The sequence below is a fragment of the Schistocerca americana genome, chromosome 7, assembly GCF_021461395.2.
Source record: "Schistocerca americana isolate TAMUIC-IGC-003095 chromosome 7, iqSchAmer2.1, whole genome shotgun sequence".
Classification (NCBI taxonomy): Eukaryota; Metazoa; Arthropoda; class Insecta; order Orthoptera; family Acrididae; genus Schistocerca; species Schistocerca americana.
The window spans coordinates 393,120,174-393,132,772 of NC_060125.1; the positions used below are offsets into that span (position 1 = coordinate 393,120,174).

Sequence of the window (12,599 nt, forward strand, 5' to 3'; positions counted from 1 at the left end):
TGTAACACCAGGGCAGACAGTCTCTTCATCGCAACTATCACCATTAAGCCCATCAGTATAATTTCACTTTTCCATCATTTGCAATGTCATGGGAAGGAGGACAGTTGTATTGACATTGAGAACCATACTCACAACAGCACAGTACCCTGTCTGCACTAAAATAGATGGTGAGACTTTTCTAACAACCAAATCTCAAATGTAAATTCTTCATGGAACACTTTGAAGATAACTTTGTAGAAGTGTCAGCGTGCAATAGACATAGAGCAGCTACCTCCTGATGAAGACAGCGGACTCCACTTAGTCTTGAGCCTTACTTTGGTGTACTCCTTTGGATGATATTCCAGTTTCTTTTATCGACATAGACGTTTGAACAAAACACAGGATATTATCTTTTACCAGGACTTAGTATTACTGTCAGAAAAAGAACTGTGTGGGAACTTGGAATGGCAAGGGGTGCAGTTCGGCTGCCTTTTACAGAAGGGGGCAAGATTAGCAGTTGACGTGGGAGCTTAGTTCCATAAAAGGTGAAGATCATAGTTTATTGTTGTGACGTGAAGCCTTATTTGCCACCACCTAGTCAGTGCTTAAAGTGCCTTCTCTTTGAGAATATTTGATCTCAGTGTCCCAGTGAATCCAGGCTGTTTTTGAACAAAAGGATCGTGCACAGGAGATGGTGGCCCATATCACTTGTGAGATCCAACAGGCTGCTGCAGAGTCCATTCCCTGGTCAAGTAACCACCTCAGACGACGGCCTGTGTACCTTGGTGGAATGACAACTGTCAGTTGGCAATCAGGGCCAGATGAACAGCTGTGCGGAAGTTCAAACACTGTCCAATTACAGAAAATCTTCATGCCTTCAGACCTGCGAGAGCACATGTGAGGCGAGTGATAAAAGAATGGATGAGGGTTCCTGGAGGGAATTCACAACTTCTGTTAATTGGTCCACTTCCACTGCGCAAGTTTGGGTATCAGTAAGATGGATTTCAGGCAAGGGCAGTACACAGCTCCTTATGGCCTTGTCAAGTAATGGGGTCTTGGTGGATGCGACAGAAGATATGGCTCAGGTTTTAGCACAAGCTCCTACTTTTCAGACGTTTCCTAGGACTATAGAGATGAGGTACCCCCTGCGGGTTCGGGTTAAGAATAGGCCCGAGGTATTCCTGCCTGTCGTAAGAGGCGACTAAAAGGAGTTTCAACCATTTCGGCCTTCCATGTGATGGTCCCCCTTGGGGTTTGACCACCATTTTTCAAAATTCTACAGAAGTACGAGCCTTTTGGGGAAGGACACCTTACGTGGTGTACCACTGGTCCTAAGTGCACTAAGACCTTGGCACTCAGCATTGCACCGGCGTTGTAACCATACCCACTATTCCTCAAATTGGGCCTAAACGCCTGATGGGTTGTCCAAGTTACGCCCATAGTGCATCTCCATCTGCCCCAGCGATCATGATGGACTTTCCATGGCACCAGAAATCCAGCACGGTAGCCAGCCCGTTGTGGTGGGGTCGTCATGTACCCTCTAGGTTGTAGCACCCTGACAACACGGGGATCGTACTGCCGATACCTGAGCTGCACCCTCCCCACGTAAGCCAAGGAGTAGATGCCCGTCTCCTTGGGGCATCAGGACTCCCGGCAATGGTCATCCTGCCAGGTGGCCCTTGCTGCGGCTGGGTGGCGCCCGTGGGGAGAGCCCCTGGTCGGAGTGGGTGGTATCGGGGCGGACGTTTCGCAGATGAAACGTCAACACTTATCAGGTCGCTCTGCGGCCGAGTCTTTCAAAAGAAAAGGTACCGTTTCTAGTCCTGGTTCTCCTGCCCTTTCCCCCTTGGCCACTCCATGGGAGGAGGGACAGGCCCGCCGGCTTGGGGCGAAGTACTTCCCCCGCTATTTGGTCTGTTCTCAAACCGATGGGGGGACATTCGCCACCTCCAAGCCCATTTTCTTTGTTCAGCACATTGAGGACATCTTCGGGGTAATCGAGGCTTTCAGCAAGATGCGTTCAGGGTCCGTACTTATCAAGACCACCTCCGCCAGACAGTCGGCGGCGCTCCAGGCATGCGACCGCCTAGGGGACATCCCAGTATCCATTGTCCCACATCTGGCACTAAATAGGACGCAGGGGGTTATTTTTCATCGTGACCTCCTGCTACAATCTGATGAGGAACTCAGGGCCAACCTGGAGCGCCGAGGCGTGCATTTCGTCCGGCGAGTCCAGCGCGGCCCCAAAGACCGTCGCATCGACACCGGGGCCTTCATCCTCGCCTTCGAGGGGGACGTTCTCCCGGAGAAGGTAAAGGTGATGTGCTACCGGTGTGACGTGCGACCTTACATCCCGCCTCCTATGCGCTGTTTTAGGTGTTTGCACTTTGGGCACATGTCGTCACGGTGTGAGGCTGAGCCCCTTTGTGGCGATTGTGGACGTCCTCTTCGTGAGGAACATACATGCACCCCACCACCTCGGTGCATTAATTGTCCTGGCGTCCACTCGCCTAGATCCTCAGACTGCCCCGCATATCAGAAGGAGAAGAAGATACAAGAAATCAAAACTTTGGATCGGCTCTCTTATTCTGAGGCCAGGAAGAAGTATGACCGCCTCCATCCCGTGCCATTGACCACTTCGATTGCCTCAGTTGTGTCCACTCCTTCCGCGGTATCCTCACCCCTATCCTGTCCCCCCTCCACCCATCAGGGGGCTCTGCCTCCGCCTCCCAAATCCCTCCCTTCCAAATCCTCCTCCCCCGTGGCCCCCACCCCCTCTGCCCCAGGGGCCACCCTTCCTCCTCCTCCTCCCCCCAAGCCACCTGAGAAGCGATCCTCTTCTCAGGCATCCATCGGGGAAACGTTCCGGACCCCAGCTTCTGAGGTCCGGCGTTCCAAAACGGACCCCGCGCGTGAGGACCTTCTTCGGGTCCAGCCCACCATCCCTGTGCCTCCTCGGCCTTCCAAGAAGGCCTCCAAGAAGAAGTCTCTATCCCCCTCTCCACCCCGGCGCGTTTCGTCTGACGCTTCATCCGTGAGTCGCTGCTCCCGGCCGTCCTCAGTTTCGCCGGGACGCTCTGCTGCCAGGCACTCCGCCGGCCTTTCGTCGGCAAATGATGCGGCCCCTCCTACACAACCAGGGACAGCGGCCGCAGCTGGCGACGAGTCGATGGAACCGGATCCGCCTCCCGTCGGTTGTAGCGTTGTTCCCTCGCAACCTGGCCTTCCGCGGCTGTCGAGGTGACCAGCTCTTCCCCCGTCTCGTTCCCCCAACTTTTTGACTAGCGATGGCGTTGTTTCATTGGAACATAAGAGGTATTCGATCTAATCGGGAGGAATTACAACTGCTCCTCCGCCTGCACTGTCCGCTCGTCCTTGGTCTCCAGGAAACCAAGTTGCGCCCGACTGACCGTATTGCCTTTACCCACTATACCTCGGAGCGGTATGACCTCACCCCTGTGGACGGTATCCCAGCTCATGGTGGGGTCATGTTGCTCGTTCGGGACGATGTCTATTACCATCCCATCCCATTGACCACCCCACTCCAAGCAATAGCTGTCCGCATTACTCTTTCTGCTTTTACTTTTTCAGTTTGTACCATCTACACTCCACCGTCATCTGCTGTTAGTCGGGCTGACATGATGCACCTGATCGTTCAGCTTCCCCCGCCGTTCTTATTGTTTGGCGACTTCAATGCCCATCATCCCCTTTGGGGCTCTCCTGCATCCTGTCAAAGAGGCTCACTCTTGGTGGATGTCTTCAACCATCTCAATCTTGTCTGCCTCAATACCGGCGCCCCGACTTTCCTCTCGGACTCTACTCATACCTACTCCCACTTGGACCTCTCGATCTGTTCTACCACTCTTGCCCGTCGGTTCGAGTGGTATGTCCTTTCTGACACCTATTCGAGCGACCACTTCCCCTGTGTCGTTCGTCTCCTGCACCACACCCCATCCCCACGTCCTTCGAACTGGAACATACTGAAAGCTGACTGGGGACTTTACTCCTCCCTGGCGACCTTTCCGGACCACGATTTTCCCAGTTGTGACAGTCAGGTCGAATACCTCACGGCTGTTATCATCAATGTGCCGAACGTTCCATTCCTCGTACTACTTCTTCTTCACGTCGCGTTTCCGTCCCCTGGTGGAATGAGGCTTGTAGGGACGCTATCCGTGCTCGACGACGTGCTTTACGCGCCTTTCGCCGCCATCCTACGTTGGCGAATTGTATTGAATACAAACGACTCCGAGCGCAATGCCGTAGAGTCATCAAAGACAGCAAAAAAGCTTGTTGGGCCTCTTTCACCAGCTCCTTTAACAGTTTTACTCCCTCTTCCGTCGTTTGGGGTAGCCTGCGCCGGCTGTCGGGCATTAAGGTCCACTCCTCGGTACCTGGCCTGACCTCAGGTAATGAGGTCCTTGTTGATCCTGTGGCTGTCTCCAACGCCTTTGGCCGCTTTTTCGCGGAGGTTTCAAGCTCCGCTCATTACCACCCTGCCTTCCTTCCCAGGAAAGAGGCAGAAGAGGCTCGGCGACCTTCCTTCCACTCGCTGAATCTGGAAACTTATAATGCCCCCTTTACTATGCGGGAACTCGAACGTGCGGTTGCACTGTCCCGATCCTCTGCTCCGGGGCCAGATGCCATTCACGTTCAGATGCTGGCACACCTTTCTCCGGCGGGCAAAAGCTTCATTCTTCGTACCTACAATCGCGTCTGGACCGAAGGTCAAGTCCCCATGCGTTGGCGTGACGCCGTTGTTGTTCCTATACCCAAACCCGGGAAGGATAGACACCTTCCTTCTAGTTACCGCCCCATTTCTCTTACAAGCTGTGTCTGTAAGGTGATGGAGCGCATGGTTAATTGTTGGTTAGTCTGGATTCTTGAATCTCGAAGACTACTTACTAATGTCCAATGCGGCTTTCGTCGCCGCCGCTCCGCTGTTGACCACCTTGTGACCTTGTCGACATTCATCATGAACAACTTTTTGCGAAGGCGCCAAACGGTAGCAGTGTTCTTCGACTTGGAGAAGGCTTATGATACCTGTTGGAGAGGAGGTATCCTCCGCACTATGCACAGGTGGGGCCTACGCGGTCGCCTGCCCCTTTTTATTGATTCCTTTTTAACGGATCGAAAGTTTAGGGTACGTGTGGGTTCCGTATTGTCCGACGTCTTCCTCCAGGAGAACGGAGTGCCTCAGGGCTCCGTCTTGAGCGTAGCCCTTTCTGCCATCGCGATCAATCCAATTATGGATTGCATTCCACCTAATGTCTCAGGCTCTCTCTCTGTCGATGACTTCGCGATCTACTGCAGTGCCCAGCGAACATGCCTCTTGGAGCGCTGCCTTCAGCGTTGTCTAGACAGCCTCTACTCATGGAGCGTGGCAAATGGCTTCCGGTTCTCTGAAGAGAACACGGTTTGTATCAACTTTTGGCGATATAAAGCGTTCCTTCCGCCATCCTTACATCTCGGTCCCGTTGTTCTCCCATTCGTGGACACAACTAAGTTTCTAGGGCTCACGTTGGACAGGAAACTGTGTTGGTCTCCACATGTCTCTTATTTGGCGGCCCGTTGTACACGTTCCCTTAATGTCCTCAGAGTTCTTAGCGGTTCATCTTGGGGAGCGGATCGCACTGTCCTGCTTCGCTTGTATCGGTCCATAGTCCGATCGAAGCTGGATTATGGGAGCTTCGTCTATTCGTCCGCTCGGCCATCCCTCTTACGCCGGCTCAACTCCATCCACCATCGGGGGATACGTCTTGCGACTGGAGCCTTCTACACTAGTCCTGTCGAGAGTCTTTATGCTGAAGCTGCCGAGTTACCATTGACCTACCGGCGCGACGTACTGCTGTGTCGGTATGCCTGTCGGCTGTTGCCTATGCCCGACCACCCCTCTTACAAGTCCTTCTTCGCCGATTCTCTCGACCGTCAGTACGGGTTGTATGTGTCTGCCCTGCTGCCCCCCCGGAGTCCGCTTCCGTCGCCTGCTTCGACAATTGGATTTTTCCCTCCCTACCACCTTCAGAGAGGGTGAGAGCCCGACACCACCTTGGCTCCAGGCGCCGGTTCATATTTATCTCGACCTCAGCTCACTCCCGAAGGAGGGTACTCCGGCTGCAGTGTATTGCTCACGGTTTGTCGAACTTCGTGCTCGACTTGCCTGTCACACCTTTATTTACACTGATGGCTCCAAAACTGACGATGGTGTCGGCTGTGCCTTTGTCGTCGGGGCCGCCACCTTTAAATACCGGCTCCTCGACCAATGTTCCAGCTTTACGGCCGAGCTTTTTGCTCTCCATCAGGCCGTTCGGTATGCCCGCCGCCACCGCCATTCATCGTATGTACTCTGCTCTGACTCACTCGGTGCTCTTCAGAGCCTTGGAGCTCCCTATCCGGTCCATCCCTTGTTTCAACGGATACAGCAGTCCCTCCATTCTTTCGCTGATAATGGTGGTTCTGTCAGCTTTCTGTGGGTTCCCGGACATGTAGGAGTGCCTGGGAATGAGGCTGCGGATGCTGCAGCCAAGGCTGCAGTCCTCCTGCCTCGGCCAGCCTCCCATTGTGTCCCGTCATCTGACGTTCGTGGGGATGTATGTAAGAGGCTTGTGTCGTTGTGGTGGGATGCTTGGTCATCCCTCCAAGGAAACAAGCTCCGGGCAGTAAAACCACTCCCAACTGCTTGGACAACATCCTCACGACCATCTCGGCGCGAGGAGGTCCTTCTGACCAGGTTGCGGATTGGGCATTGCCGGTTTCGCCACCGCTACCTGCTCTCCGGTGACCCAGCCCCGCAGTGCCCTTGTGTTCAGGCATTAACAGTGCGCCATGTTTTACTGTCGTGTCCCCGTTTTAGTCAATTTCGTGTTGTCCTGTCCCTGCCATCTACTTTACCGGATGTTTTAGCTGATGACGCTCGAGCAGCTGCTCGTATTCTGCGTTTTATAACTTTAACTGGCTTGTCCAAAGACATTTAACCTTTTTACTTATTTTATCTGCATCTTTGTCAGGTCCTTCTGGTGTCCCCCCCATCCCCTTGAGTTTTACCAGATTCCATGTGCTCTAACAACAGTGACCTTCTGTTCTCCATGTGGAAACTGGAATCAGCTTTGTCTGCAGCCAGACACTGCTCCAGGACCTGATGAGATCCATTATGCCATACTTGGTCATCTGTGCCTTGAAGTGAAAGGACAGCTCCTCTCTTGTTTGAGTCAGATCTGATTTGATGGACAGTACCCCATGACTTGGAAGAAGGCAATATTAATTCTATTCTGGAAACCAGGCAGGGACTGTAACACCCCTAACATTTACCGGAGTGTAGCCCTTACCATTTGTATGAATAAGACTCTTGAATGCATGGTCAACCACTGCGTCTGGCTGCTGGAAACCCGAGGTCACCCGAGCCACTCCCAGTGCGGTTTCAGGCACTATCGTGCCACCGTTGATGACATACTTCTACTGGAGATGGTGATACGGGAGTCCTCTCCCCCCTTTGGTTTTTACCTGCTCCATACCTTTTCGGCTCGCCTGTTTTTGGAATGGGGGACTGATGACCTTCGCTGTTTGGTCCCCCTTAAACATCCCAACAACCACCACCAGGAGTCCTCCTTATGCCAAAACCATTTGTTTGTGTGTTTAATGACCTCGAAAAAGCGTATGACACTACTTGGAGGTACCACATCCTTCGCCAACTTCTTGAATGGGGACACCTGCCACTTCTTATCCAATCCTTTCTTGAGGACTGGCATTTTCGACATCGCATTGGCAATGCCATGTTTCACTGCTGTGTTCAAGAGAATGGAGTCCCCCCAGATAGTGTCCTCAGTGTCACAATGTTTGCCATCACTATCAATGGTATTTCCTCCGCAGTCAAGAGCCCTGTCAAATGCTCTTTGTTTATGGATGATTTTGCAATATTCTACCCTTCCTCTGACCTTATGACGATGATGAGGCAGCTACAGCTGACCATTAGGAGGCTGGAAACCTGGACCAGGACAACTGGTTTTCGGTTCTCATCCGAAAGACAAGAAGTCAATTAGAACTGTTCTCATCTAAGTTTTTAACCAAGCAGTGCTCACATTGGGATACAATATTTTACATTTTCAAGACACTGTGCACTTTTTTTGGTTTATTATTTGACTTGAATTCAACTTGGCTTCCACACCTGAAAGACCTATGAACAAAGGGCTTCCAGTCATTGAATATTTTGAAATGCCTTAGTGACAAAACATGGGGAGCTGACAGGTCCCGCCTCCTGCAGTTTTATAGGGCATTTGTTTGATCATGTTTAGATTATGGCAGCATGGTCTACAGATAAGCCCCCTTCATACCTCAAGATGTTAGATGCTGACCACGATGAGGTCATTCGGATATCGACTGGAGCTTTTCAGACCATCCCAGTTCAGAGTCTGTGTGCAGAGGCTGGTGAACCATTGTGGATTTGGTGACGTATCCTTTTGGCTTGACAGGCACTGAAAATTACTGTCACCTCAGTCACTGACATTTAGTTCAGTGGTCCCACTGACGTTTGAAAGGTTGTTCAGGATTTGGTCCCATGCAAGCAAGCCATTTTGGATACATGCTACAGACTGTCTAAAGGATTGGATCTATCAGCTATCAAAATACACGACCAAGGATGGAACTCATTGTCACCTTGGCATTTTCAGTTGCCCAAAGCTATTTTAAGCTTGACACAGTACAAAAAACTTGTACTCCAGATTTTGTTTTTACAACTTTGTTTTTGACCATTTTAAGTGCATACCACAGTTTTATTGTTGTTTACACAGATGGATTCCAGCATGAGAATGTCCTCAGTTGTTCTGCTGTTTTCTCTGATAGGGTTTTTAAGTGCATCTTCCTGAACAATTCACAAATTATGATCTGGAATTATACGACATTCTGATGGCACTGGAGACGTTTCTTGTCTGTCCCGACTCAATTAGTGCATTGCAAGCACTTCACCAAATGTATCCAGTAGACTCGCTGATTCAGCTCATCCATGACTCCTTGCAGCAGCTCCAACACCTTGGCAACGAGGCAATCTTTTGCTGGGTACCTGGCCACATTGGGATATAGGGTAATGATATGGCTGACAAAGCTGCCAAGGAAGCATTTTGGGATGGTGCTGTCCATTAGTGTCCCATCCCGTTGCATGCCACAATCTCATTTTCTGACAGACGCATCATGCATCTGTGGGAGACTGAATGGTTGCAGGTGACAGACAACAAACTGCTTTAGCTCAAATCGACCACAAAGGCATGGCAGACTTCATGTCAGCCTCACCGCTGGAAGGAGATTCTGCTTACCAGACTGTGCATCAGGCATAACCCTTTAACACATGACTTCCTCCTCTGGTGGGAGGCTCCATCGCTCTGTGAAGTTCATGGCGTGCCGCTTTCAGTTCAGCATATTGTGGCTAAGTGTGTCCTGTGCACTGATATTAGGGCAGCCCTCAGTCTCGGTGGAGATCTGCCCCTGATTCCAATGTTTACAAGGGTGGTGAAATTTGTGAACTTTCAGGCCTCATGCCTAAATTGGTGGGAAGGGAGGCAGACTTCCATCCATTACAAACTGATCCACATGTGAGGGCAGCCTTTGTCCCCGTCCATGAGATTATCAGGCTGACTTTTCATTAGGGCACCGAAGGCCATGATATCGAGTGCCCCTCACCTCAAATAATCATCATCATCAAATATCATGGAAGAAATGTAAATCTTTGTTCACAGTAAGAGATAGCTACAGTGCTTGCTTAGCAACAAAATCATTTCAAATAAAACTGATATTTTGACTTTTTCCAAGACTTCGTAGTCTTGCAATATGATGTGCTGTGTTGGCCATGAGCTCCAGCATGTACGATCGCACATGCAGTGCCTACACAGAAGAAAATGCAACAGCTGCGAGATAGCAGTGATACCAATGTCTACAGTTCCAATTATTTTGATCTTAATAGTCTCATTTCACAAAGAGAAAAAAGGGGATGCAAAATAGGTTATACCTTACACTAGGATAGTTAAGCTCTGCGTATTAAGGCATTTGTTGAACTACTTTTATCATCACATTTGTCCATTTTATTATTTTTATAGATTATCTTTACTAGATGATTATATGTGAGATAAAATCTGTAGTCTTCAATTTGAATTTTAATGTAATAGGTACATTTTCGATTAACATCTTATCAAGATTTTAAATGTGATGTATTTTCGATTTACCCTATGTACTTACCATTGTAATATTTTTGGAAATACTACTTATTTGTTATCCGACATAGTCTGAGGATAGCTGTGGCCAAAACACTTTAAGGTGTATAATTTATAAAAGAATAAAAAAGTAGTCAAGGCGGACTATTATTTTTCCTGCGTCTCTAAACTCAGTATCACACTTTTTACCTTCAGTAGAAGTTGCATGCGGACACTGAATACACTCAATTTCTTTGGTCATACCGCATGGGGTGCAGATCATTCCACTCTGTTATCTTTTGTAGAGCTCTGTTCTTATCACAGTTGGACTCTGGATGCAGGTATATGGTGCAGCAGCATATCACCATTGCAACTGCTAGATCCATTTCACCTTTGTGGAGTAATGATTGAATGCTTGCCACCAGGGCCTTCCGAATAAGCCCAGTAGACAGTCTTCTGGCAGAGTCTGGAATCCTATCCTTCCAGTTTTGGCATGACCAACAGCTGTTCAACTATACCCCCACCATCCACCAACTCCCTAACCACTAAACTCTCAGATTCTGTTTCTTCACTTTAAGTTCTGTCCCTATAACCCTCCAATCGAGTTAGGGAGGATTCCAAATTAGACTTTGATTGGGAGTACTCTGTAGAGATCTTTCCTTCCTGTATCAATTGGATGAGTTCTTGTACCCCTCCCTGGTGTGGACCTGGACTGCAGGTTTGGCTAGATCTGCTCCATAGCCCTAAAGCCTCCATTTCCCCCATTGTCCATCAACACACATTTTCTCTGTTATCTTTAAATATCAAGGGATCTGGGCCACTATACCCAAGGGTATCAAGATACTGCGATGATGATGATGATGATGATGATGATGATGATGATGATGATGATTCACTTTTATATGTAATAGCAGCCAAGAACTACATTATGTGTCGGAGACCCATAATGTCTCTGTGTTACAACTGGTGGTTATTACCAATGCCCACCATTTTACCAAGAAGAAAGACCAAGACCAATTTCTGATATGCATTGACTGCCACACACACTGTGGTGCCTAGCTGATGGCAGCTCACATCCTAATGGAATGCCCTCTTCTTACAGTATCCCAACAAATGCAGGGCCTGAATAATCCGTTATCCTTGCTACTAGCTGGTGGTGAAAGAACAGTCAAGTTTTAGGCTTTCTGCTGGGGAGTAGGCTTTATTCCTGACATTAATGTTTTCACCATGCTGAATCAGGTGGGATGGTTGCGTGAACTTAGCTACCTCTACTCCACCTCCTGATAAGTTTTTTTTTTAAATCTCTGTTTTTTATTATTTGTGTGACTCCTGCATATCTTTAGTATACTTTGAGTCCCTCCCTCTTGTACTTGCACTGATTTCGTTTCACCACTTAGTGGGGTTGTATTTATTGCATCATTTTTTCATCCCTGTATTGAGTCGGTAACTTTTCTGCTTTAGCTATTTCCTCATCTGACAGCAACTACAAAAAATGTTTGTACATTTAATTTACTGTATTTTTAAAAATAATTAAAACTAAGGAATAATATGTATTTGAAACTAGTTACTGAAAGTAACCTGCCAATGTCAGTACTGCTGACATGAAGTGTATGTGAGAATTTGAAGTTGGGTTCAGATGCATAAGGAAGCATAACAATCAGGTTACCCTACAAATTATAGAGCATTGGAGAATGTGTTGGTTAGTGCGTGGACTTTGCCTAGTAACACATTTTAACATTGGTGGAGCTTCTTTCCAGTTAGCACTGAAACATCGACAAGGCAAAAACCATAAAATGCGCATTGTAGCATTTGTGGGAAGCCCTGTGCAAGCAAAAGGAAGTGATCTCATCCGTCTGGCAAAAAGGCTCAAGAAGGAAAAAGTCAATGTTGATATTGTCAGCTTTGGAGAAGAAGTTAATCCCAAGGTTTGTTAATTTCAGAATTTTTATGTTTATGATATATGTACTTATAATTCATATCATTTACTTTCAAAAACTGTTTGCAAGTATCGGTTACTTTCAATTTAACATTCATTTCCATTTTAATAGTTTCCAGTTGCAGTTAACAGCAGATACTTAAAAGGTCTGAAGAAAAATACTGATGTAATGATAATTTCTAAGTAAAGCTATAATACAACGGTTTACAAAATGTGAACACTAACACACTGTAGGAAATTATGAGAACAAACAGAACATTTCTTTTGTCCTCTGTGAGAAATTTTTTTTTTTTTTGCAGGATGAAGTTAGACTTGATGTGTATGCAAAGTAGACGAAAGAGGATCAATAAATATTTTGTGGTAATTTTACTGAGCTTAGAAACTAATATGGTGGTGTGTAATGGAATGGTTTCACTTTATTGTGCCTCATAGATTTAGTGACACAGTAGTTCCATTTGTATGAGGAAAGACAGTCAGTGACTGTCAGATGAAAACATAAATAATGAGTCTTTGAT

The 12,599-nt window shown here is 48.1% G+C and overlaps 1 protein-coding gene across 1 annotated transcript in view; it reads left to right on the forward strand.

The window, feature by feature from the left end:
• The window catches only part of LOC124621870 (26S proteasome non-ATPase regulatory subunit 4), an 89,751-nt gene that overhangs the window by 59,419 nt on the left and 17,733 nt on the right, over window positions 1–12,599 (forward strand). Inside the window, exon 4 of the mRNA XM_047147333.1 lies at window positions 11,906–12,073. Within this exon, the coding sequence (XP_047003289.1) occupies window positions 11,906–12,073 (168 nt within the window). The remainder of the gene's footprint in view (window positions 1–11,905; window positions 12,074–12,599) is intronic.